The sequence below is a fragment of the Ochotona princeps genome, chromosome 16 (assembly GCF_030435755.1).
Source record: "Ochotona princeps isolate mOchPri1 chromosome 16, mOchPri1.hap1, whole genome shotgun sequence".
Classification (NCBI taxonomy): Eukaryota; Metazoa; Chordata; class Mammalia; order Lagomorpha; family Ochotonidae; genus Ochotona; species Ochotona princeps.
Window position 1 is genome coordinate 9,944,421 of NC_080847.1, and position 24,817 is coordinate 9,969,237.

The 24,817-nt window shown below is 42.2% G+C and overlaps 2 protein-coding genes and 2 non-coding genes across 4 annotated transcripts in view; 3 read left to right on the forward strand and 1 right to left on the reverse strand.

Moving 5' to 3' along the window:
* Positions 1-8,013, reverse strand: part of COG4 (component of oligomeric golgi complex 4) — a 29,846-nt gene extending 21,833 nt beyond the window's left edge. The window contains exons 1-4 of the mRNA XM_004584013.4: positions 7,824-8,013; positions 6,237-6,319; positions 5,467-5,581; positions 1,538-1,712 (exon numbers count right to left, since the gene is read on the reverse strand). Coding sequence (XP_004584070.2) covers positions 1,538-1,712; positions 5,467-5,581; positions 6,237-6,319; positions 7,824-7,982 — 532 coding nt within the window. The 5' untranslated portion in view covers positions 7,983-8,013. The remainder of the gene's footprint in view (positions 1-1,537; positions 1,713-5,466; positions 5,582-6,236; positions 6,320-7,823) is intronic.
* Positions 8,014-8,206: 193 nt separating this feature from the next.
* Positions 8,207-24,817, forward strand: part of SF3B3 (splicing factor 3b subunit 3) — a 43,755-nt gene continuing 27,144 nt past the window's right edge. Inside the window, exons 1-10 of the mRNA XM_004584012.3 lie at positions 8,207-8,352; positions 10,400-10,539; positions 13,210-13,536; positions 14,224-14,396; positions 14,888-15,029; positions 16,039-16,151; positions 17,151-17,288; positions 19,747-19,850; positions 22,220-22,385; positions 24,381-24,476. Coding sequence (XP_004584069.2) covers positions 10,470-10,539; positions 13,210-13,536; positions 14,224-14,396; positions 14,888-15,029; positions 16,039-16,151; positions 17,151-17,288; positions 19,747-19,850; positions 22,220-22,385; positions 24,381-24,476 — 1,329 coding nt within the window. The 5' untranslated portion in view covers positions 8,207-8,352; positions 10,400-10,469. The remainder of the gene's footprint in view (positions 8,353-10,399; positions 10,540-13,209; positions 13,537-14,223; positions 14,397-14,887; positions 15,030-16,038; positions 16,152-17,150; positions 17,289-19,746; positions 19,851-22,219; positions 22,386-24,380; positions 24,477-24,817) is intronic.
* Positions 13,827-13,903, forward strand: LOC118757727 (small nucleolar RNA SNORD111). Its single transcript, XR_004995340.2, has one exon. It is a non-coding gene; the product is annotated as a small nucleolar RNA SNORD111 (small nucleolar RNA).
* LOC118757726 (small nucleolar RNA SNORD111) lies at positions 16,871-16,960 on the forward strand. Its single transcript, XR_004995339.1, has one exon. It is a non-coding gene; the product is annotated as a small nucleolar RNA SNORD111 (small nucleolar RNA).

Here is a 24,817-nt window from a genome sequence, read left to right on the forward strand (position 1 = left end):
CTGTAACAGCCAAATGGATAATGAAATACTGCAGTCACTCAAGTATTACTGATCAAAGTGCATTTCCACAGCATTCAGTGTCAGTATTCAATTTTGTGGCTAACTTGAAATAGTCCATTGTAACCGGCAGCAAAGAACGTGCTTGCAATAGACGGCCTCTGCTTGAAAATTTAATATGTAATTATTCATGCTACTAATATAATAATATTTAACATTAAAGATACATGCCCTTGGGGCAGGCATTATGGTGTAGTAGGTTAAGCTTCCACCTATGATGCCAGCATCCCATACGGGTGCTGGTTTGAGTCCCAGCTGTTCCATTTCCTAACTAGATCCCTGGTAATAGTCTGGTAAAGCAGCGGAAGAGAGCTCAAGGTCTGTACTCACCTGGGAGACCTGGAAGAAGCTCCTGGCTTCTGGCTTTGGACCAGCCTAGATCTGGTCATTGTGACTATTTGGGGAGTGAATCAGTGGGATGGACGCTCTCTCTCTCTTTTCCTTTCTCTGTTAATTCTGCCTTTCAAATAAATTGATACATTTTTTTCAAAGATACATATTTTGGTATAAACAGCTATTTAACAAATGATTCCTTCGGAAGATTTATTTACTTGAAAAGGCAGGGTGACAGAAAAATCTTCACAGAAAGTGACAGAAACATGGGCAGTTATCCTCCTCAACTATGTAAACATCATCAAAAAGAAAATATGTTTTAAAAAAAGTGAGATGAAAGCTTACTCCCTGAAATCCTGCAACAGCCAGGTAAGAACCAGGTGTGGCCTGAACTGAAGTGCAACAATACCTTCCCCAGCTTAACACATATTTACACACTAGCGATCAGTATTGTGGAACAGCCAATAAAGTGCCTGCCTGTGACAAGGCATGCCATAAGGGTGCCAGTTTGAGATCTGACTGCTGCATTTCTGATCCAGTTCCTGCTAATGGCCTGGGGAATGCAGCAGAGGACTGCCTGAGCATGTGGCCCTCTGCCACCCACGTAGCAGACCTGGAGGAAGATTCTGGCTCCAACCTGGCCCAGTACGGGCTGCTGTGGTCATCTGGGGACCGAACAGAGGACAGAAAAATCTTTATATACATACATATATATACACACATGTATACACACACGTATACATATATATTATATATATATTTATCTTTCCACACATATATATATAACTCCGTTAAACAAATTTTTAAAAAAGTTTTTGTATCCTAAATGTATATAGCAGGAAATAAAGCCAGAAAGACAGGGTGAGTCAGGATCCTGAAATGCTCAGCATGTCAAGCTCAGGATTTCATTTATAAGCAGGTAATTAAGGCAACTGCAAATTATCACTGGCCAGAGAATCAGCAGATGTGCATTCAGTTACTTGTCCGTCAGCTGGGGCTAACACCTGCTTACTGCTGGAATAGGAAGTATACACTGTCTACGCAGAGACAAGAAAACTTGTCAGTTAATAGTTGTCTCATTGGGGAGCTTGTCAAGTTCAGATTACAAGTGCTTGTAATTGAACTAGAAATCACTTGGGATGCTGACCTTCTTTGCCCTGTCGGCTCAGCTCAATGACTGACTTGTCCAGGCACAGGTAGCGATGAATGTGGGCTGCAGCTTGTTCATAATCTTCATTCTTCAAAGCAGTCTGAACTCCATCCATGCAAAACTTCAGGTCCAAGATATCATCGGCTCTCTGAATGGCCTGATAGAGGCGGTTCTGCAAAAAGACTTGGTGCTTAGAAATAGTGTCTTCGTACTAAAAAAAATCACTCTCAGGCGTAGGTGGTTTTTGTGTATGTATCTGTTAAAACTTATTTGAAAGGATTCCAGAAGAGCAAAGGAGGGGATGGGCAGAGAGGAAGAAAGAGAGAGAGAAACCTTCCATGTTGGTTCACTTCCCAAATGGCTGGAGCTGGTCCTATTTTGGGCCAGGAGCTTGGAGTTTCTTCCAGGTCTCCCATGTGTGTGCAGGGGCCAAGTACTAGGGTCATCTTCTGCTTTCTTACTTTAGCAGGAAGCTGGATTGGAAGTGGAGCAGCTAGGGCTCATGTTAGTGTCCATATGACATGCTGGCATTGCAGACAGATGCTTTATGTGCTATACCACAGTGCCAGCCCCTAGGGTTAGGTTTTTGACACAGCAGTGGGATACCACAGCCCATTTCAGAATGTCTGCGCTCAAGTCCCACCCCCAGTGCCGATTCTAGTGTCCTGTTGAGGTAAACTCTCTGAAGCAAAAGCATAAGTACTTGGATCCTGGCCAACCACTGAAGAGACTTCAACTAAGTATAGGGCTCCAAGTTTAGTTCAGGCTATTGTGGGCATCTGGGGAGTGAACCAGCAGTTACAAGCTCTGCTTGGCAGTAGGCAATGTGACTTAATGGGCAAAACTGCAGACTTGGATGCTGGCATCCTGTATGTGGGCCATTTTAAGTCCTGGATGTTACACTTCCAATCTTGCTCCTTGCTAAAAGGCTTGGAAAAGCAATGAAAGATAACCCAAGGGGCCCGGCGGCGTGGCCTAGCGGCTAAAGTCCTCGCCTTGAACGCCCCGGGATCCCATATGGGCGCAGGTTCTAATCCCGCCAGCTCCACTTCCCATCCAGCTCCCTGCTTGTGGCCTGGGAAAGCAGTCCAGGACGGCCCAATGCATTGGGACCCTGCACCCGCGTGGGAGCCCCGGAAGAGGTTCCAGGTTCCCAGCATCGGATTGGTGCGCACCGGCCTGTTGCGCTCACTTGGGGAGTGAATCATCGGACGGAGGATCTTCCTCTCTGTCTCTCCTCCTCTCTGTATATCTGACTGTAATAAAATGAATAAATCTTAAAAAAAAAAAGAAAGAAAGATAACCCAAGTGCTTCGGCCCCTTCACCATATGGGAGATTCAGAAGCTCCTCACTTCTCGGTTCAGACTCCCCAGCTCTATTCACTGTAACAATTTGAGGAATGAACCAGTAGACTGAAGATCTTTCTCTCTGCCTCTCCCTTTTTCTCTGTAACTTCCTTATAAATAAACACTTTTCTTTCCCTTAAAGAGTGTTGTCCGTTTATATCTGCTTTTAAATAAAATACAAGTAAATAAATAATTAGGCAACAAGTATCTCCAGATTCAGAATTTAGTCAGCCACAGGTACTCGTCACCTTTCAGTGGCAACCTCACAAACACCATCATTATCACTCACAAAACTGTCAGTCATGGTGACAATGACCAAGACCTCCAACAGATTCCATACAATATTATTAATGTGGTCAAATCATTCATTTTAACAGCAACAGGTATAATCTGTATTTCTATTTGGCTTATCCTATTGAATCTGTAAGTAGGGGAGCAGGTTTTTGGCCTAGCAGTGAAGACATCTGATTTTATGTGAGAGTGGCTATGTTGAACCCTTGCCTTTGGTTCCTGACTCCAGCTTCTGGCCAGTGAAGCCTCCAGGAAGCAGCAGCGATGGCTTAGCAAGGCTTAAGTGGGCCCGGCTTGACAGCGTAATGGTTATTGTCCTTGCTTTGAATGTCCGGGATCCCATATGGGCACCGATTCTAATCACTATAGCCCTGCTTTCCATCCAGCTCCCTGCTTGTGGCCTGGGAAAGCAGACAAGGACAGCCCAAAGCTTTGGGACCGTGCACCCGTGTGGGAGACCCGGAAGAAGTTCCTGGTTCCTGGCTTCTGATTGGCTCAGCTCCAGTTGTTGTGGCCGTATGGGAAATGAACCATCAGACGGAAGATCTTCCTCTCTGTCTCTCCTCCTGTCTGTATATCTGCTTTTCCAATAAAAATAAATCTTTACCAAAAAAAAAAAAAAAAAAAGTAAGGCTTAAGTGAATTGCTTCCTGGCACCCATGGGGGAAAACTGGATTGAATTTTTGTCCCAGCTTTGGACTAGTCCTGGATAGCTAAGGCATCTGGGAAATGAATCAGCAGATGGAACTCTGCTTCTCAGGTATATAAAGAAAAATTTACTAAAACAAGAGACTGATAGAATTATGATTCCTTGTGAAGGACTACACCATTGTAGTAAAATGGGAAAATACGTCCGGGGGTAGGAGTTTTGGGGGGAATCCCAGCCTATATGAGATTATACCATATAATTCAAAACTCAAAATAAAAATATATTTAAAAAATTTAAACATTACAAAGCATATAAATATAATCATAAGATATGCAATGTCTGGGACCATGACATTACCCAAGTCATAAAGTAAGTATGTGTAGGCATTTTTCTTTTAAGACAAGCAAACATGCGCCAGGTTGTGCTAGGCTGTTGCACCTGCTGGTGACATGTGGGTGTAGATACCCTTTACCAGGTTGAGGAAGTTCTAATCTATTCATTGCATTTATATATGTATATATGTTTTATATATCATATATAAAATATACAAATATATTTTAAGGCTAAATATAGTTCCTGCTTTATCCAGCAATTTTTAAAAAAGATTTAATTTTTATTGAAAAGTAAGATACACAGAGAGGAGAGACAGAGAAGAAGATCTTTGCCCATTCAATACCTAAGCAGCCGCAATGGCCTAGGCTGAGCCAATTAGAAGCCGGAGCCAGGAATTTCTTCTGGTCTCCCATGCGGGTGCAGGGTCCCAAGGCTTTGGGTCATCCTTAACTGTTTTCCCAGGCCACAAGCAGGGAGCTAGATGGGAAGTGGGGCTGTTGGGATTAGAACTGGTGCCCATATGGAATCCCGGCAGGTGCAAGGCAAGGACTTTAGCTGCTAGGCTACTGTGCTGGGCCCTCCAACAATTTTTTTTTTAAAGGATGCATTTAGTTTATTTGAAATGCAGATTTACAGATAGAGAGAGGTAAACAGAGAAAGATCTTCCACCCACTAGTTTAGTCTCCAGATGGGCTGAATGGCTAGGGCTGAGCCAGGACAAAGACAGGGACCAGGAGCTTTTTCCGGGTCTCCCACATGAGTGGAAGGGCACAAGGACTTGGGCCATCCTCTGCAGCTTTCCTGGGCACACTAGCAGGGGGCTGAATCAGAAGTAAGGCGGTTGGGACTGAACCAGCAGCCCTATGGGATGCTGGCATTGCAGGCAGTGACTTTATTACACTGGCCCCTCACTGAGTGACTTTATTGTGAATGTGCACTGAACTTTGTCCAGAGCTTTTCTGAGTCTATGAAATGATTATGTGGTTTTGGCTCTTCATTCTACTGATATAGTCCATTATATTAATTAATTTTCCAATGCTAAATGCAACTTGCACTGCTAAGATGAATTGCACTTCTCTTGGTACATAATCTTTTTTATATAAATTTGTTGGATTTGCTTTGCTAGTGTTTTGTTGTGGAATTCTAAGTCTGTACTTGTAACAGCTATTGGTTTGGCGTTTTCTTGTCATATCTGTGGCTTTGGTAGCTCATATTAAATTTTTCTAAAGTGGTGCTGCTCTGATCTCTAATGTGTGGCTTCTTTACTGCATTTTACTAAAAAACATCAAGAGCTCTCCGGGGTTACCTTGGCTAGGTCAAGCTGCCGGACTTTGCTGGACACGTTCTCGGCGAGGTTGCAGGTAAAGGTGATCATTCCCGCCAGCTGCTTTGCGTCTCCCTCAATCAACTGCAAGTTGGGACTGGAGACATACAACGACACCATTCACATAGCCATAGGCACAAGGAATGAAAAGCTTCTTGTGCAGATGGAAACTATTTCTTCCTCTTTTGTCTCTCCCTATAATTCATAGTTCAGTTCACTCTACAAACAACTTTCTAGTGTTTTATTGTAAATACAGACCTATACGTAACAAAAATTTGTAACATTACAAATACATCCCTAAATATGGAGTGAGTAGATTCCCCCAGTTACTAAGTGAGCAAAACATGTGTTAACCAACAATCTGAGAGGCTGCTGAAGTCAAAGTACCATTTCACTGACTAGCAAATATAGAAAGTATATTAAAAAGTGGTTCTCCAACTTCAGTTGTACACCAGAATCATTTAATAGACTTGTTAAAACTCCCCTTCCTGACCTCATCCCTAGAGTGATTCAGTAAGCTTGGAGTGATTCTAAAGTATGCATTTTTAGTGTCTAGTGGTGATGCTGGTACTGCTGCTCCAAGGACTCTGAGAACCACTGGATCCTTAGATGTTCATTTTTCCTTGAGATAAGTTTTTTGTACATTTCAAACTCAATTGGCAGTTCATTATAGAAAGCTAGGAAAACTTTCAACTTGTCTAAAGAACACTGCTGGCAGTTATGATAGATCTTGCTAAGATCCAGAGACTTACCCCATTCGGTGGAGAGTGACCATCTTACTCTCAATAGTGCTTTGCTGTTCCAAAAGAGCGTCCAGCTCTCTCTCTACCACTTTCTGAAACACAGAAACATTTCTTGTCATCAGAACGTTTGGTATGATTATTTTTAGTGAGGGATAAATCCCATTTCAAACTGCTTAAGTTCCACTAAGCTCTTTTTGGCCATGAACAAAAAGCAGTTCATTTTTCCACTGATCACTCTGCATCATTATTGTTCCTTATTTTTACTCCATCTAGCATACGAACAGCACACATGGGAGGAAGCACACATTCATTCATCGGCAGAGTGACCAACACAAGACGGTATTTAAAATGAAATGATTGGGCCTGGCTTGACAGTCTAGAGGCTAAAGTCTTTGCCTCACAGGCACCAGGAAACCATTCACATGGACGCCAGTTTGTGTTCCGGCTGCTCCGCTTCCTATCCAGCTCCCTGCTTGTGGCCTGGAAAGCAGTAGAGGACAGCCCAAAGCCCTGGGACCCTGCACCAGTGGGAAACCTGGAAGGAGCTCCTGGCTCTTGATCAGCTCAGGTCTGGCTACTGTGGCCACTTGTAGAGTGAACCAGTGGATGGAAGATCTTTCTCTCTGTAAATCTGATTTTCCAATAATAAATATTCTTAAAAAATGACTAAATGCACAAAATTTCCCAAATTCTAGTAACACACACACACACACACACAAATCCTGTTTTGCACTTAGAACAAATGTAATACTCAGGCTATTTCCTTTGCTACCTTACTTCATGGAACTTTCTTCTATTTTCTCATGTGTAAGAGAGACAGAAATATTTACCTCCTAGGACTAGGTAAGCCACCCAGGGTAAAGCACAATGTGTTGAACACTTGTATGTGGCAGACAGTGTAATAATATGAGGGGAAAATGGAGAAGAAGAAAATATGTGTGGGGGAATCCTTATGCCTACAAATAGTACGATGGAAAATAACAAACTTAAAAAACAAACAAAAAACCAAACCCTTCCCCCAGTCATCAAATACAAGCACAGAATACTGTATTTGTACGACCTTAATTTTCTCTCCAAAGTGTTGGTTGACCCAGCAAACACAAACCAAGGAATGTGAAACCAAGAGTACTGAGTTTTAAAATATATCTTGCCAGGGAACATTATCAGAAAACTGCTAGAGTTGGTGCAAGTCAGAAGGTGAAAATATTTTATGACATTAATAAATTTCCTCACTCCCAGACTGGCACTGCCTTTCTTGTGCTCAACATTAGTTAAAAAAAAAATCCCCAGGGTAGAGATGACGCGACTTTTTCAAGACTGGACAGCTCAAACTTGCACAAGTTGTGCAGTGAACCCGAAACCCTACAATGACACTCTCAAACCCTTCCCTGCAAGAGCGCTTCAAGGGCTTTGGTAACGGGATGAAAAGTCGTGGTTTTCACATTAAGCCAAGGCAAATCTTCCTTGGAGAATGAGGCGACGTGGTCCATACTCTTCAGTCTAACTGCACTCAAGAGGAGGAACTGTATTTCCCACGACTGAGAGGTCCTAAAGCCCACTTGCCCCTGGAAACAAAAAAAAGGCTCAGTTCCCGACCTCCTCGCCGCAGAGCCGTTCGTACACAGCCTCCAGCTCCTGCAGCTCTGTCAGGGAGCGAATGAGCTCGGTGGAGATTTCGGAACAGCGGCTTCCTCCCCCGCCCTCACAAGGATGAGCTGCCTCGGGTACTTTCTGAGGGGACTCGACACCCGCCATCTTGTTCGGCACTTCCGCCTCCACGAGGCCCCGTCGGCGTTTCGGTTCTATGGGGCTGCCCGTGGAAGTGCCCGACGAACTCGTATTTTTTTTTGTAACGTCTAGTATTTCTAGTATCCAAGAAAAAAGTTACTGCCATATAGTCTACGTAAACGGGTTTTAACGTGGGATGGAAGCAAGAAAGAAGCATTTTTTAATGTATCTCAACATGTTGCAGGCGCGGATTGGATTTCTTTTTCCGTCGCGCGCCCTCAGTAGGTCCCTAACTAGAGGGCTAATGGCGGATGCCGGCGTTTCGCCGTTAGCGCTGGCTTAGACGTGAATCAACGCGACATCCGTTGGATATCTCCGCCATCCTTACAACTGCAGGGTAAAAAAGCGGCCTCTCGACTTCCCCTGGCGTGGGGATGTGGAGAGCGGACACTCCGGAGGGGAGGCCCGATTGTGGGGGGAGATTTTAGGCAGTCTAGGCCCGAGAGGTCCGAGCAAGGGTCAGATCTGTGTAAGTGGACCGCGGTGGCGCGAATACGGCTCTGTAAAGTCACCCGCCCGAATCTAGCTCGAAATAAGAGATTAACTTGTCTTTTTTGGCCTTGCGGATTCTGAGGCGGGGGAAGTGTGAGCAGAGAGCGGGATATCTCTGGAGAGTAAACGGTACACGAGCGGGGGAATGCATACGAAAAGCGTAAATAACGAAGCAGTCTTCTCAGCCGAAGCCTTTGGGTTGACTTTGTATCTAGGTGGCTGGGCAACTAGTCTCCAACTCTGAACTCCAGTTTTGTATTTTGCAAACGGGGGCCTCCTGTGGTCTTGAGGGTTTGGCCGAATTAAAACTGCCATGCTACTCAACTGGGACGTGGAGGGATGGATGGCTAGACGTTTGCTACTACCGGCCTGCCCGTTAGGGTGCTCGGAGTATCTGAGGGTACAAAATGCCTCCCCCCCCCCCCAAAAAAAAGTGAGAACTGTATCTCTTAGGATTCGTGGCTGGCCGGGAGAACAGATCTTTTCACCTTGTTTTGCTGAACCTGCAAGTATTTGACTTGATCGTAGCCACAAGGCTGTGAAGCGAGAACCCCAGAAGTATTGATGAGGGCATTTGTCTAATACATCTCTTTTCCTGTCTTAATAACCATGTCAGATTTGTGTGTTCATTATACAATGTTTTCTCTAGATTTCTGAGGTCCGTTTGCATTTGTTTCTACATGAGAACGTGGGGAAAAGATAGTTAGAATGACTTTTCTTTGGCAAGTTGGTGTTAGCTTTTGCGGGTGTTGGTACCTCACTCTGCAGTTTTCAGTCCTACCTGCTGAGAAGAAATACTTTCTTTGTAGGGAGGCCTTCTGGTTAGGAGATGGATTCAGTTTTTCTCAGTTTTTGATGGTGAGTAGGTTTCAGTTTTAAATTCTGGCTACTTTGAAATGGAGAGCTGTATAAGAATTGCCAATAAAAGCAGTTTAAGATCATTTTTCAGCCGATAAACAAAGGTGGAAATATCAACGTGGCTGTTTATGGTGGACCATACATTGCTGGGGATGTAAATTGGTAGAAAAACCTCTTTAAAGGCAATCTGGCAGCATCCATCTGTCTACTATTAGAGAAATACTCAAGCGTGATTGAGAGCACCTCAGAAAGTTTGTGGGGAAATGACATTAAAAGATAAGTTTATTTTGGTCAGCAAATTATCATGTCCATAGGTAGCATTTTCTCATGGTATACATTTTCCTTGAACATTTTGTAGATGCCTTGAATGAATGACTCACATTCGGGAATTTTCTTTGCAGTCTCCTAAATGTTCATTAGTGGAATACTTAACAATATTGCTGATTATTTTATTCTATGAGTATAAAATAATTGAAAGAAAGTAGATTAAGTTGTCCTATAGTGTTAGTGTGTAAAACACAGTATCCAACTAATGGTAAAAGGGAGAATAGACTAGGATAATGTTGCTTGTTATTTATATTAAAAAAAAAAAACCAATCCTGAGAGGACAGCAAATGGCTTTGGTAAATGGATTTGCTCAGGGAGAACCACGTGTTTTAGGAATGATTTAGAGAAACTTTTTGATGTGCCCTTAAATTTTGAACCATGTGTACATAGCCTATTCAAATGCAATGAAAATAGACCTTAGTTCTCGCGAAAAAATGATAAACAGGTAGTGTTCTGTTAATGGCACTCTTCAGCAGTTCAGCACTGGCTTAGGAGCTTCAGAGGTGATTTATCCTCAATTCCCTTATCTGTAAACGGAGTAAAAAGCTATCTACCGAAAGGGAAAGTCTGTAGCGTGGGACCAGACCTAGACTGCACTCTGACTTGTATGTTATTAATACACCTTAGTTTGCTGCCTTGAGCTGAAGTTTCCAGAAGAATTGTCTGTAGAAATAACAGTTTTATGGGGATTTTTTTTTCTCCCTTAGCTTACATTAATTTGATATTGTTGCTGTAACTTGGCCCTGGTGTTCTGCATAGCACCGTTTGGCAACCACCATGTTCCTGTACAACTTGACCTTGCAGCGAGCCACTGGCATTAGCTTTGCCATTCATGGCAACTTCTCTGGTAAGTTGTGAATTAATATGTTGTTAACCTGTTGGTAAATTTGAGCCATTGACATTTGACTTGCAGTACATAAAATTTCATGTTACATTAAAGCTCACTATCTGTTTCTTAATTTCTGGTACATTTCCTAGCTCATGTTCAATGATTAGTACCAGAGATGTGTGTTTCTTGGTTATCTACGTGGTACTGGATTGTGAGCATATTCCTGTGAAGCGAGACAAGGTGTGGAAGATAGATCATGTGTCATCTTGTGTTTATCAGTTTGAAAAAAAAATGTCTAAAACTTGATAGGTTATCAAAGAGCAGAAGTATAGAATTTGGACCTGGGCTTTGTGCTTGAGGGGATAGTAGAGTTTTTGTTTATTTGTTTGTTTGTTTAGGGATGATCTACTTCATAAACAGTTCATTTGCCACTCTGCGTCATATGCAGTGAACTGGAGTGGTGAGGGATATTTTTGGAAAAACCAAGTTAAGATCAGATTGTGTAAATTTGTTTGTTTTAAAGGTTTACTTATTTTATTTGGAAGCCAGAGATAGGGTGATAATGATCTTCCATGCATTGGTTTACTCCACCAACTGTGCCGGGCTGAGGTCAGAAGCTTCTTGCAGGTCTCTTACATGAGTGACAGGAACCCAAGCACTCTGGCAATTTTCTGCTGCTTTCCCAGGCCATATACAGGGAACTGGATTGGAAGTGGGCTAACTAGGACTTGATCTTGTGCCCATGGGATGCTGGGGCTCTCATAGGACGCTGGTGGTCATGGTAGCAGCTTACCTTACTGCACCACAATTTCAGACCAAGACGTTTTCCCCTTTCCTGTTAGTGAACATTACAGTAAGTATAGTTATTTAGCTTCTAGGGCATTTTGGAGTGCTTGATCTTACCTGATCTCTGGAGGATGTTGTGAAGTTTTTTTGGCCAGATATGTAAAAGCATTAAGTGAAAATGGATTGGAATGGTTAGTGATACTGTATCCAATATGTGGCAGGTGTTTGGTTCAGGGGCCAGGTCCATCTTCTGGGCCTGTCACAGTGGGTTAGAGGCTAAAGCTCTCGTCTTGCACGAGCTGGGGTCCCATATGGACACTGGTTTGTGTCCTAGTGGCCCTGCTTCTCTTCCATCTCCCTGCTTGTGGCCTGGGAAAGCAGTTGAGGACGGCCCAAAGCCTCTGGACCCTGCACCCTGTGTGGGAGACCTGGAAGAAGCTCCTGGCTCCTGGCTTCGGATTGGCTTAGCTCTGGACATGTGGCCATTTGAGGAGTGAGTCATCGGATGGAAGATCTTCCTCTCTGTTTCTCCTCTCTGTGTGTGTTGAATTTCAAAAAAAAGATGCATCTTCTGGGGCTGGTGCTGTGACATAGCAATGTAGTCTTCTACCTGTAACAGTGGCAATCTATATATGCTACAGTTCAAGTTCCGGTTGCTCCACTTCCAATCCAGCTTCCTGGGCACATAGCAGAGGATGGTCCAAGGCCTTGGGCCCCAGCCCACACAGGAGATTCAAAAGAAGCCTCAGTCTCCCAACTTCGGATGGGCCCATCTCTGGCCATAGTAAACATTTGGGGAATGAACCAGTGGATAGATCTGTCTCACTCTATAACTGACTTTCTTTTTTTTTTTTTTTTTTTTTTTTAAAGATTTATTTTATTTTTATTACAAAGTCAGATACACTGAGAGGAGGAGAGACAGAGAGGAAGTGGAGCTGCCGGGATTAGAACCAGCGGCCATATGGGATCAAGGCAAGGACCTTAGCCACTAGGCCACGCTGCCGAGCCCCTATAACTGACTTTCAAGTAAATAGATCTTTTTGGATACTTTTTAAAAGAAGATTTATTTTGATTTGAAAGGTCAGTTTACAGAGAGGAGAGAGCCAGAGATCTTCTGTTTGCTGGTTTATTCCCCAAATGACTGCAGTGAGTGGAACTGAAGTGATCTAGAGCTAGAAGCGAGGAGATTTTTATGTGTTTCCCAAGTGAATGCAGAGTCGCAATGCCTTGAGCCATCCCTCTCTGCTTTCCCAGGCTACAAGCAGGGAGTTGGATGGAAAGTGGGATAGTTGGGACATGAAATGGCACCCAAATGGACGGCCAGTGCTTGAAGGTAGAGGATTAATCTGTTGAGTCACAATACTGCCCCCAAATAAATAAATGTTTTTTTAAAAAAAAGATAATTCTTGTGTATCCCACATGGGAGTAACTGATTTAAGTCTTGACTCCACTTCTAATTCTAGCTTCCTTTTATTATGCACCCTGGAAGATAGTGATGTGACACCTAGTTGGATTCCCTGCCAGCAGTGTGGGAGCCCCAGATAATATTCTGAGTTTGACCCAGCTCTACCCTGGCCTTTCTGAGCATTTAGAGTAGACCAGTAGTCTCTAATGGTCATCTCTCATTCTTGTCTCTTTGTCTTTTCAAATACAATATAAGAAGAGCCATGGCAGTGGGAATATAAAATCAGAGATATGTTTTCACTTAGATGGAAAGTGACAGTGAAGTTGAGAGCCGACAGTGTTGCTCAACAGACTAATGCTCTACATTCCTGGCGTCTCATATGGGCCCTATGCAAACAGAATTTATTTAAAACAAAAACTCAGTGCAAAAAGTGCATGCATATTCAGGTTAAGTTTTTGTGCTAGTTCTAATTGTTTATGATCTTTGTGTTTTGGTAGGAACCAAACAACAGGAAATTGTTGTTTCTCGTGGCAAGATCTTGGAGCTGCTGCGGCCAGACCCCAACACTGGCAAAGTGCATACTCTTCTCACCGTGGAAGTGTTTGGTGTCATCCGCTCACTCATGGCCTTCAGGCTTACAGGAGGCACCAAAGACTACATAGTGGTTGGCAGTGACTCAGGGCGGATTGTTATCTTGGAATACCAGCCTTCTAAGAATATGTTTGAAAAAATTCACCAAGAAACTTTTGGCAAGAGTGGGTGCCGGCGCATCGTACCTGGACAGTTCTTAGCTGTGGATCCCAAGGGGCGAGCTGTTATGATTAGTGAGTAACTTGCTCTACTTGTTCTCTTGACTGCATTTTTGATTCTTAAAAGTGCTGAGTTTAGGACAACAGTGTATCATCTTGGTACTGTCCTAGTGTGTGTATCACTTAAACGTGGGTAAAATTTGACAAATGCAACTTACCTGTTAAAATAGTGGGAAAGTCTTACTAACATGTCATACTATTTCCTATCCAGTTGAAAATAGGTGTTTTTCAATCATTTGCTAGCTAAAAAACTACAGTGAAAATGGTTTTTTTCAATAGGACAGGTGGATATGGTTGAATTTTACAAGTCTGAAATGATGATTTGTATTCATGTCTCTTCTCTGATAAGTTCTTGAAGAAAATTGTGTGTCTGATCAGGCTTCTAGAAGACAACCTTTTTAATCTTAAAATGGTTAGGTTAATTTTTTTAAAAAAAGCTGGCAATTTTAAATATTACTGCTTAGTTTTTCTGTGTAGTAAAAACTAAGTTGCATTAAAAGTTTTGACAAGTTAGTAGATACATCAAAATAATGCTATCGTCTGCAGTGTAGTAAAATCTTAAGTTACTGTACTTAAGATAGTGTTGGTTATTAATAAAAATGACCCAATTTTTCCCTTTTCAAGAAAATCTTGGGAAGTTAACTGTTGTGAATATCTCTTTCTGTCTGGAAATTTTGTATGTTTTGTCGTTTGCCACTGTAGGTGCCATTGAAAAGCAGAAGTTGGTGTACATTTTGAACAGAGATGCTGCAGCCCGCCTTACCATTTCATCTCCCTTGGAGGCTCACAAAGCAAACACATTGGTATACCATGTGGTTGGAGTTGATGTGGGATTTGAAAATCCTATGTTTGCTTGTCTGGAAATGGATTATGAGGTAATGGGGACTGTGATTTTGTTTTTTATTTGGATTTCTTTCAATCACTTGTGTGTTTTCACAGTATTTTTTTTTTCATTGTATGTATCTTAAATCTAGCAAAGAATTTACATATTCCAAATGCCTTACTGAAACAATTTGTTTAATGGGTTCTTAGATTATCTAATAGTCATTGATCTGTTTTAAACAATTTTCTTGTGGACACAAGCATTTTGGGAAAAGCTATGTGAAAAAGATGAAGCTGTGTTTGGGGTATTTTTTTGACAGGGAAATAAAAAGCTTAGCAGAAGGACACCTCTTCTACTAGAAGGATTACTGCACCCAGAGTTAGAAGTTGGTGTATACTGTAGCACCAGCATTGTCAAATTATTTGACATCTATGGACCTCTTGAAGAACAAGTTCTATTCTATGATATCTAAAAGTTCTTTTTACTGATCACTCTTGTTTTATTTTTTAAAACTGATCAGTCTTTAAATATACTCTTGTACAGGAAGCAGACAATGATCCAACAGGAGAAGCAGCAGCTAATACCCAGCAGACACTGACTTTCTATGAGCTAGACCTTGGTTTAAATCATGTGGTCCGAAAGTACAGTGAACCTTTGGAGGAACATGGCAACTTCCTTATTACAGGTATTTTTTACAGAGCAGCTCTATATACTTTTTATTCCATTTTATCTCCTTATCTAACAGGTTTAACTTAATAGGGCTTGGAAGGTAATCTGATATTAAACTGATTATCATGTTTATATTTTGCTGAGATTAGAAGTTTTTTTAAAATTTATTTTAAAGATTTATTTATTGGAAAGGTGAATTTTTAAGAGAGAAGGACAGAGAAAGATTTCATCCATTGCTTCAGTCGCCACATGGTGGCAAACAGCCTGAGCTGAGCTGATCTAAAACCAGGAGCCAGGAGCTTTCTCTGGCCTTGGGACATCAATTGCTCCCATATGGAGATGTGGAGGAAGCATTTGGCTCCTTGGCTGCTTTTCTACTGACTAGTCTTCCTGCTGATAACCTGGGAAAACAGTAGTGAGTGGTTGAAGAGCTTGGGCCCTTTTATCCATGTGGCCAACCCTGATGAAGCTCCTGATTCTTGATTGGTGTGGCCCTTGATCAATGCTCCAAATCCTGTAGTAAACCCCCCTCTTTTTTTTTAATGTGTATCCCGTTATGTTTGCTCTGTGTTAAGTTTTGACTCTTTATTTTTATTTGAAAAGCAAAGTTAGAGAGAAGGAGGGGATGTCTTCCATCCCCTGGTTCACTCCTCAAATGGCCACAATTGCCAAACTGAGCTTATCTGAAACCAGGAGCCCTGAGCTTCTGGGTCTCCCATGTGAATACAGGGTCCTAAGGCTTTGGGCCATCCTCTCCTGCTTTCTCAGGCCGTAAGCCTGGGACCTGGATTAAAATTGGAGCAGCCAATACTAGAACCATCATCCCAGTGGGACCGTGGTACCTCAGGCCAAGACTTAACTTACTGTGCCATGCTGCTGCCCTCTATAGTAAATAAATCTTTACAGAGGGAAATAAAGATATGTGCTGGACAGAAGTTGAAAGTCAAGGTTGTTCGTTGTTACATCATTATTTATTAGTAAGTCATAAATTTAACCAAATAACCATGTTAAATTTTCTCTGGCAGTCCCAGGAGGGTCTGATGGTCCAAGTGGAGTACTGATTTGCTCTGAAAACTATATCACTTACAAGAACTTCGGTGACCAACCGGATATCCGATGTCCAATTCCCAGGAGACGGGTAAGGTTTTAACTACCTATAGTTGATAGATACTTGTGCTTGTGGTATGGATTTTATTTTTGTAATGACAATATAGTATGTCAGTCAAGGTAAGGTTTAGTTTTTTTGTAATTTTTTTTAGTTTCATTATTTGAAGGGCAGAAACTTGGCGCAATGGAGATTATCCATTAGCTGTTTCATGCCTTGTGCCAACAGTAGCTGCGATGGGGCTAGACAAGACTAGGAGACGGAAACTATCATGGACTCTCTGCAGAAGTGGCCAAATTCCTGTCCTTAAACCACTTAGCTCTGCTTCCCATGTCATGTTAGCTGGATTGTGGTAGCTAGGACTCAAACTAAGTCATGTTTTGGACTGTGGTTGCTTAATCTCTTTTGCTGCATTGTCTGTCCCTGCCAGTGTTATTTATTTATAACTATTTATAGTTGTAGAAAACTTGGAAATAAATTAGTGAATTAAATTGTGTTTGATAAGTTGATTGGACAATTTATTGTTAACCTTACTATACCAGACACTTTGATTCAGGTATAAAAATTCTTAAAGGACTAACGCAGAGAAACCCAAAGTGTTGGACATTTTTTTTCAAGGAGAAAATCTTTTTGCAAATGTTCTTTAATTCCAAAGTTAAAGAATCATGGAAAGTGATGTGGATTTTAGGAATCATGGAAAGTGATGTGGAGTTTGGAAGGTAATGACATGGACATGTTGAATGTTTATTTCACAGCCTGAAATGATGATTAGTTAAATTTCATGTCTCTTCTCTGACATTTTCCTCTGGAGATAAATTTGCCTTATCAATCTGATCAGGCTGTAGAACAAAATTGTGACTCATTTGATTGCCCAGCATTTTTTACATAATTTATAGCAGATAAGAATTTTTAACCATCTGTTTCAAGATGCTATGACTTAAGTAGCCTTCATAGGCCCTATTGGTAAGGTGCAGAATTTCGCAAAAAGGAAAATATGTTCAGATTTGATTGTATGCTATTTAACTTCCCTAGAATGACCTGGATGACCCTGAAAGAGGAATGATTTTTGTCTGTTCTGCAACCCATAAGACAAAGTCGATGTTCTTCTTCTTGGCCCAAACAGAGCAGGGTGATATCTTCAAGATCACTTTGGAAACAGATGAAGATATGGTAAGTAGGCTATGGAGAGGGGAGATTTTTCTGCTGGGTGATGTTTTGTATCTAGCCAATGAAATTTTTTTCTAGTTGTAATTTTAATCTGATGATTTTAAGATTTGTTTATGTATTTGACAGGCAGAGGAGATAGAGGGAGAGATCATCAGTCCTGTTGTTCACTTTGCAGATGGGTACAATAGCCAGGGCTGGGCTGAAGTCAGGAGCCAGGAAATGCATCTCAGCCAGTAAGGGTGGCACAAACTCAAATACTTGGGCCCATCATCCGCTGGCAGATGAGTAGGGAGCTAGTTTGGAAGTGGAATAATTAGAATGAATTGCCACTCCTGATTGGAATGCTGGCAGTGGAAGCAGTGGCCCAGTCTGTCGGGCCATGTTGCAGGGCTTCAGTGATGATGTTTTAGAAACAGTCCAAGCTGTGGTGGGTATTTAGAAGTGAGCTGATAGGGCATTTCGCTTTGTTCTCATCTTTTAGGTTAAAAAAAGGGACAAAATGTTTATGCATGTAAGGTTCACAAAGCTGTTTTATGGATCTTTTTTACTATGTGTTTTCCTGTTACAATCACTTTCTGAGATGAGATAGGCAAGACAGTTAAATGTAAATTAAAAAATGGAAGCTGGACGCGTATAGTGGTATAGAGCATGCTAACTCTCCACCTGCAGTGCCAGCATTGCAGTTGGGCTCCAGTTTGAGTCCTAGCTGCTCCACATCTGATCCAGCCCCCTGCTTGCTTTTTTTTTTTTTTTAAGATTTATTTATTTTTATTGGAAAGGCTGATACACAGAGAGGAAGATCTTCCTTCCGATGATTCACTCCCCAAGTGATTGCAATGGCTGGAGCTGAGCCAGTTGAAGCCAGGAGCCTCTTCGGTTCTCCCACGCGGGCACAGGGTCCCAAGTCTTTGGGCCGTCCTCGACTGCTTTTCCAGGCCTCAACGAGGGGCTGGATGGGAAGCGGGGGCTGCTGGAATTAGAATCGGCAACCACATGGGATCCTGGCGTGTGCAAAGCGAGGACTTTAGCCACTATGTTATCGCACTGGGCCCCAGCCCCCTGCTTTTAAGCCTGTCAAAGCAATACCGGGTCTTGTGCCCTTGCACATTGGAATCCAAAAGAAGTTCTTGGTTACCAGTTTTGACTGGCCAAGCTCAGCCTAATGCAGCCTTTAAGGGGTGAACCCGTAGATGGATGATATCTCATTGTTTTCTCCCTCTTGCCCTGAAACTTTGACTTTCAAGTAAAAACAAATCATTTTTTAAAAGCTTCTAGGGCCTGGCGGCGTGGCCTAGCGGCTAAAGTCCTTGCCTTGAAAGCCCCGGGATCCCATATGGGCGCCGGTTCTAATCCCGGCAGCTCCACTTCCCATCCAGCTCCCTGCCTGTGGCCTGGGAAAGCAGTCGAGGACGGCCCAAAGCTTTGGAACCCTGCACCCACGTGGGAGACCTGGAAGAAGTTCCTGGTTCCCGGCTTCGGATTGGCTCGCACCGGCCCGTTGCGGCTCACTTGGGGAGTGAAACATCGGATGGAAGATCTTCCTCTCTGTCTCTCCTCCTCTCTGTATATCCGGCTTTCCAATAACAATAAATCTTAAAAATAAATAAATAAATAAATAAATAAAAGCTTCTAGAGCTACTAAAAATCTTTTATGGAAAAAGAAACTTAAAATACCTTAGAAAGTTATTGTCTTTGAGATTGATATATGAATATAGATGTTTCTTTTTGATTACCTCTGCTTTAGTTAGTACTCATGTAATCATGTAAGACTGAGAAATGTCCTTTTAAAAAATGTGTATGTATTTATTTGAAGGAGAGACAAAGTTAAACACATCTGCCATTCCTTGGTTCACTGTCCAAATGCGTGCAACAGTCATAGTGTCACAGCCAGGCTAGAGCAGTCCAGAGCTCAGTCCATTTCCCCCATCTGCTGCTGCCTTCCCAGGAACACCAGCAGGAAGCTGCATCACAAGTGGCATAGCCTTATGGGCTGTCGTCGTTCTGGGGAGTAACTTAACCTGTGCTGCAACACCTGCCCCAGTTGTTATTTTCAACTGATAGTAGTTGGTATAAAGAAATGAAAGCCCTTCAAGTCCGCTGAGAGCTGCTAATATACTGGATGTGTTCCTTCTTTCAACCTGTAGTAAAACTTTATTGGAAGTTTTATTTACTGCTTAAATCATCAATTAGCAAGGTTTTTTAACAGTCTAGGCATTTCCCTGTTGCTCTTTTCTGCTTTTGTGGGTGCTCTGTCTTACCTGTTCAGTTGTGCCGTTTGCAGTACAAAAGCGTCCAAGGACAGTAAATAAGCAGATAGGTGTGGCTAGTCTGAGGCTTGTGGAATGCTTATTCCCTGGTTCCATAGTAAATTGGTATCTTACTTGCTTCTTAATGTGTAATAGCTTAGGTACTCTGGGGCTCCGTTCTGTAGCCCAATTTCACTTAAATCTTTTCATTTCAGGTTACTGAGATCCGGCTTAAGTATTTTGATACTGTACCTGTTGCTGCAGCCATGTGTGTGCTTAAAACAGGCTTTCTTTTTGTGGCATCAGAATTTGGAAACCAGTGAGTAATCTCTTTATTACCGTGCTTTACCCTGGTTGTTGTAAAGGTTAAACAGGAAGAAGATGTGGGTTTAAGGCTGGGTAGCTTTTCACAAGAGTATTTTAAGTTTTTCTCTTAAGGTTTACTTTTCCTTCTACTTTATAACGTTTGTTATCTCCTTTTAGTTTAGTAGCTTAAATCAGCAGCTCTTGAGTATTGTAAAAATATCTTTAGAAGTACTTTTGGCTATGTATTTTATTTTTTTGGAATTCATGCATACTTTATTTTTTTTTCTCTCTTTTTTTTTATTCATTAATTACATTGTATTATGTGTCACAGTTTCATAGGTACTGGGATTCTCCCCACCCCTCCCCAAACCCTCCCACCATGGTGGATTCCTCCACCTTGTTGCATAACCACAGTTCAAGTTCAGTTGAGATTCCCTCATTGCAAGCATATACCAAACATAGAGTCCAGCATCTTATTGTCCAGTCAAGTTCAATGGCTTCTTAGGTGGCTATGCATTTTAGTAAATGCTTGTTGAAGTGCTTTTAGTAAAAGAAAAACACGTGTACAAACCTAAAATGGGAGCTTTCACTACCAACAGCTGCCAACCCACACAACCGATCCTTACAAATTTAAATTTAGTACATTTGTTAATTGTTAATGATGCGTCAATTCTAATAACGGAAATGTGAAAATGCTCTGCTATTAGCTTGGGAAGAGCAGGAGAGAATGGCCCAAGTGTTTGGATCCTGGCCAGTTACAAGGGAAACCTGCTTGAAGCTTTTGTCTCCTGGTCCTTCCCTGGCGTTTGTGGCCATCATGGGTGAACTAGCAGATGAAATATCTCCTTCTCTCTTTCAGATAAACATTTAAAAACAAACTCTTTTAAATTGTCATGGTGTGCATCTAATGCCACTTTCGTTTCTTTGGGGTACATAACTCAGATCAGAACTGATGGCGTATGTTCATTGATGTTCCACTTTCGTTTCTTTGGGGTACATAACTCAGATTAGAATTGATGGCGTATGTTCATTGATGTTTCACTTTGAAGTGACTAGCAGAGTTTAATAATAGCTGCACCAACCTGTCTTCCCATAATGTATAGGAGTTGCAGTTTTTCTCCATATTCTTGTAAGTGTGTGTCCACTTTGTATGTCATACAGATTGTATGGACGTGTACCAGGTATGAGGTAGTATTGCACTGTGGTTTTGATTTGTGTTTGTTATTAGTAATGTTGAATATGCTTATTGGCCATTTGTCCATCTTCTCTGGAGAAACATCTTTTCAGGTCTTTGTCACATCAAAAATTTTGTCTGTGAGAAGTAGAGAGAAAGCTCCCAACCATTGGTTTTTTGCTTATATCCCTACAAAAGTTGAGAGGCCAAAACCAGAAGCTGAAAGCAAGTTAGATCTCCCACATTGGAGGCAAGAAATCTGTAATTTGAGCCATTGCAGTTGCCTTCAGGATCTGCACTTGTAGGAAGGTCCAGTGAGGTGTCAAATGTAGGTGTTCACACATGCAAGCTTGTTGCCTTAACTGCTCCGCTAAGCACTTGCTCCAGTATGACAGAATCTTGTATATTTCTTTTTTTTTTTTTTTTTTTTTTTTTATTGTTATTGGAAAGCCGGATATACAGAGAGGAGGAGAGACAGAGAGGAAGATCTTCCATCCGATGTTTCACTCCCCAAGTGAGCCGCAACGGGCCGGTGCGCGCCGATCCGATGCCGGGAACCTGGAACCTCTTCCAGGTCTCCCACGCGGGTGCAGTGTCCCAAAGCTTTGGGCCGTCCTCGACTGCTTCCCCAGGCCACAAGCAGGGAGCTGGATGGGAAGTGGAGCTGCCGGGATTAGAACCGGCGCCCATATGGGATCCCGGGGCATTCAAGGCGAGGACTTTAGCCGCTAGGCCACGCCGCCGGGCCCAGTGTATATTTCTTTTAATAATGGTCAAGGGATTTTTTTAGGTGGAAGTATAGATCATAAGTTGGTGTTTATGTCACTGTATAATTTATTTTTTAAAAGAATGGCTTAATTCTTTTATAAATAGTATGTGAAAATCTTGATATCATTGAATCTTGTAAGTTTTTACTTTGTATCTTGGAAATTTTCTTAATGGAGTATTTGTATCTGCCTGTTATCACTCTGACAAAGTGTAATCTGGGATTTATTTATATATTTGGAAGTTGGATATCAGAGGGAGAGACACAAAGAGACCTTCCGTATACTGGTTTATTCCCCAGATGGCCATGACAACAGGGTTAATTCTGGTTCAGACTGAACCCAGGAACCCAGAACAAAATTTGTGTCTTCCACATGGGTGACAGGAACCTATTTTATCTTCAGACAGAATATATTTTAACTAAAGTCTCTGCTTCTCTGCAGTTATCTGTATCAAATTGCCCATCTTGGAGATGATGATGAAGAACCTGAGTTTTCATCTGCCATGCCTCTGGAAGAAGGAGACACGTTCTTTTTTCAGCCAAGACCACTGAAAAATCTTGTGCTGGTTGATGAGTTGGATAGCCTTTCTCCCATTCTGTTCTGCCAGGTGTGGACCCTTCCAGACAACTTCATAATTAACATTGCCGGCCAAATGTTTTTTAAAGTAATGTTTAATGTGCTTAAAGTTTTCCTTACTTGAATTTAAGGTCTAGGAAAAGGAATAGGTTTGTTAGTTATTATAAATAGATTTGTTAACAGTTATATAAAGGGGAAGCAATTAGAAGTAGACATTTGCAAATGGAAAATTTGTCTCATTTCAATTTTTTTAAAGAGATTTGTGTTTTTTTATTGGAGAAGTAGATTTATATGGAGAAGGACAGAAAGGTCTTCTATCCGCTAGGTCACACCAAATGGCCACAATGGCCAAGCATGGCCAATCTGAAGCCAGGAGCTTCTGGGTCTCCCAGACTAGTCCATGTGTGGATGGGAAACGGAGCAGCTGGAACTCAAACTGGTGTCCATATGGTATGCTGGTACTTGCAAGTAGAAAGATTGATTTATTTATTTACTTATTTATTTATTTAGGGAAGGCAGATGTACAGAGAAAGAGACAAAGATCTTCCGTCCATGGGTTCAAGTGACAGAGTATAGCTGATCCTAAGCCAGGATCTTGTTCCAGGTCTCCCACATGGGTGTAGGTACCCAAGGCATTGGGCTGCCCTCTACTGCTTTCCCAGGCCACAAGCAGGGAGCTGGATGGGAATTTTTTTCAGCAGTACATAGTATAGCTTGATCATTAGTGGTAAGTCAAATCCCAGTCATCCAAAGTGCACAGTAAAATCCTTAGCTGCGGCAACTGAACACTAGTAGTGTTGATATTGTGTTATATTGGGTTCTGACGGAGTCCAGTGTCTCTGAAGTATATTAGAGTAGGCAGCTGGGTTCTAAGTGAAACAGCCAGGATTTGAACCACAGCATTAATTTACATGCTACACCATAGTGCTGGCCCCAATAGTGTGCATTCTAACTGCATACGTATGATAAATAGAATTTTTATAGTAGTGATAACGATAAAATGGTTAAGTTGATATATCTGTAAGCTTTAATGTTATGTATATATGATTTCTGTGAATGACAAGTATAGGTCTGATGTTAACTGCTTTAATGAAAAGGAATGCTCAGATAGGGCATGGTAGCCTAGTGGCTAAAGTCCTCACCTTGCACATGCTAGGATTCCATATGGGCGTCAATTCTAATCATGGTGGCCCTGCTTCTGCTTCCCATCCAGCTCCCTGCTTGTGGCCTGGGGAAAGCAGTCAAGGGAGGGTGGCCCAAAGCTTTGAGACCCTGAACCTGCGTTAGAGACCCTGAAGAAGCTCCTGGCTCCTGGCTTTGGATTGGCTGACTTCTGGCAGTTGTGGCCACTTGGGGAGCGAATCATTGGACAGAAGATTTTCTGTCTCTCTTTTCCTCCTGTCTGTGTAGTTGACTTTCCAACAAAAATAAATAAATCTGTAAAGAGAAAGGAATGTTCAATTTCGCTTGGAGGGTATATTGCACTTAGTTTTACTAAGATCTTTTTTTGTGGAAAAATTTGCTGTTCAAACTGTTTATTTGGTGAATATTTGAGCTCTTTTTTTTTTTGAGATTTATTTATTTTATTACAAAGTCGGATATACAGAGAGGAGGAGAGACAGAGAGGAAGATCTTCCGTCTGATGATTCACTTCCCAAGTGAGCCGCAACGGGTCGATGTGCGCTGATCCGATGCCGGGAACCAGGAACCTCTTCCGGGTCTCCCACGTGGGTGCAGGGTCCCAAAGCCTTGGGCCGTCCTGGACTGCTTCCCCAGGCCACAAGCAGGGAGCTGGCTGGGAAGTGGAGCTGCCGGGATTAGAACCGGCACCCATATAGGATCCTGGGGCGTTCAAGGTGAGGACTTTTGCTGCTAGGCCACGCCGCCGGGCCCCTTGAGCTTTTTTTGTTCGTATCCCAGGGCAAGTACCCATAATAAAAGTTCAAGCCCAAAAATCATTTTTCGTTCGGAAAGCAATTGAATCTAAAGGTCAGCACATGTAAACATCTTCCTGTGTTCTCTGTAGATTGCTGATCTGGCCAATGAAGATACTCCACAGCTGTATGTGGCCTGTGGCAGGGGACCCCGATCATCTCTAAGAGTCTTAAGGCATGGACTTGAGGTACGACTGTAATTTTTAGACATTCTGCAAGGTTTGAAGGCTAGCGTTGACGTAGCAGTTTCCTGCTTTACTCTGATGCGTAGAGCATTATGTAGGAGAATATTTCAAATAGTAATGAGAAATGGGCTTTAATAAACTTGGCCTGCCTGTGAGGATTCTGCTTGAGGTGTCCAGATGCCCCTCACAGTGGCTGGATTCAGTTCCTCTGCTCCTGGTTGCAACTTCCTGCTGGTGCAGACAGTGGGAAGCAGTAAGTACAGTTGAAGTGAAGGGGTTTCCGGCTCCAGCTTGCGGCTTTGTCCAACTTTTTGGCATCATTTGAATAGTCTTTCAGGGATATT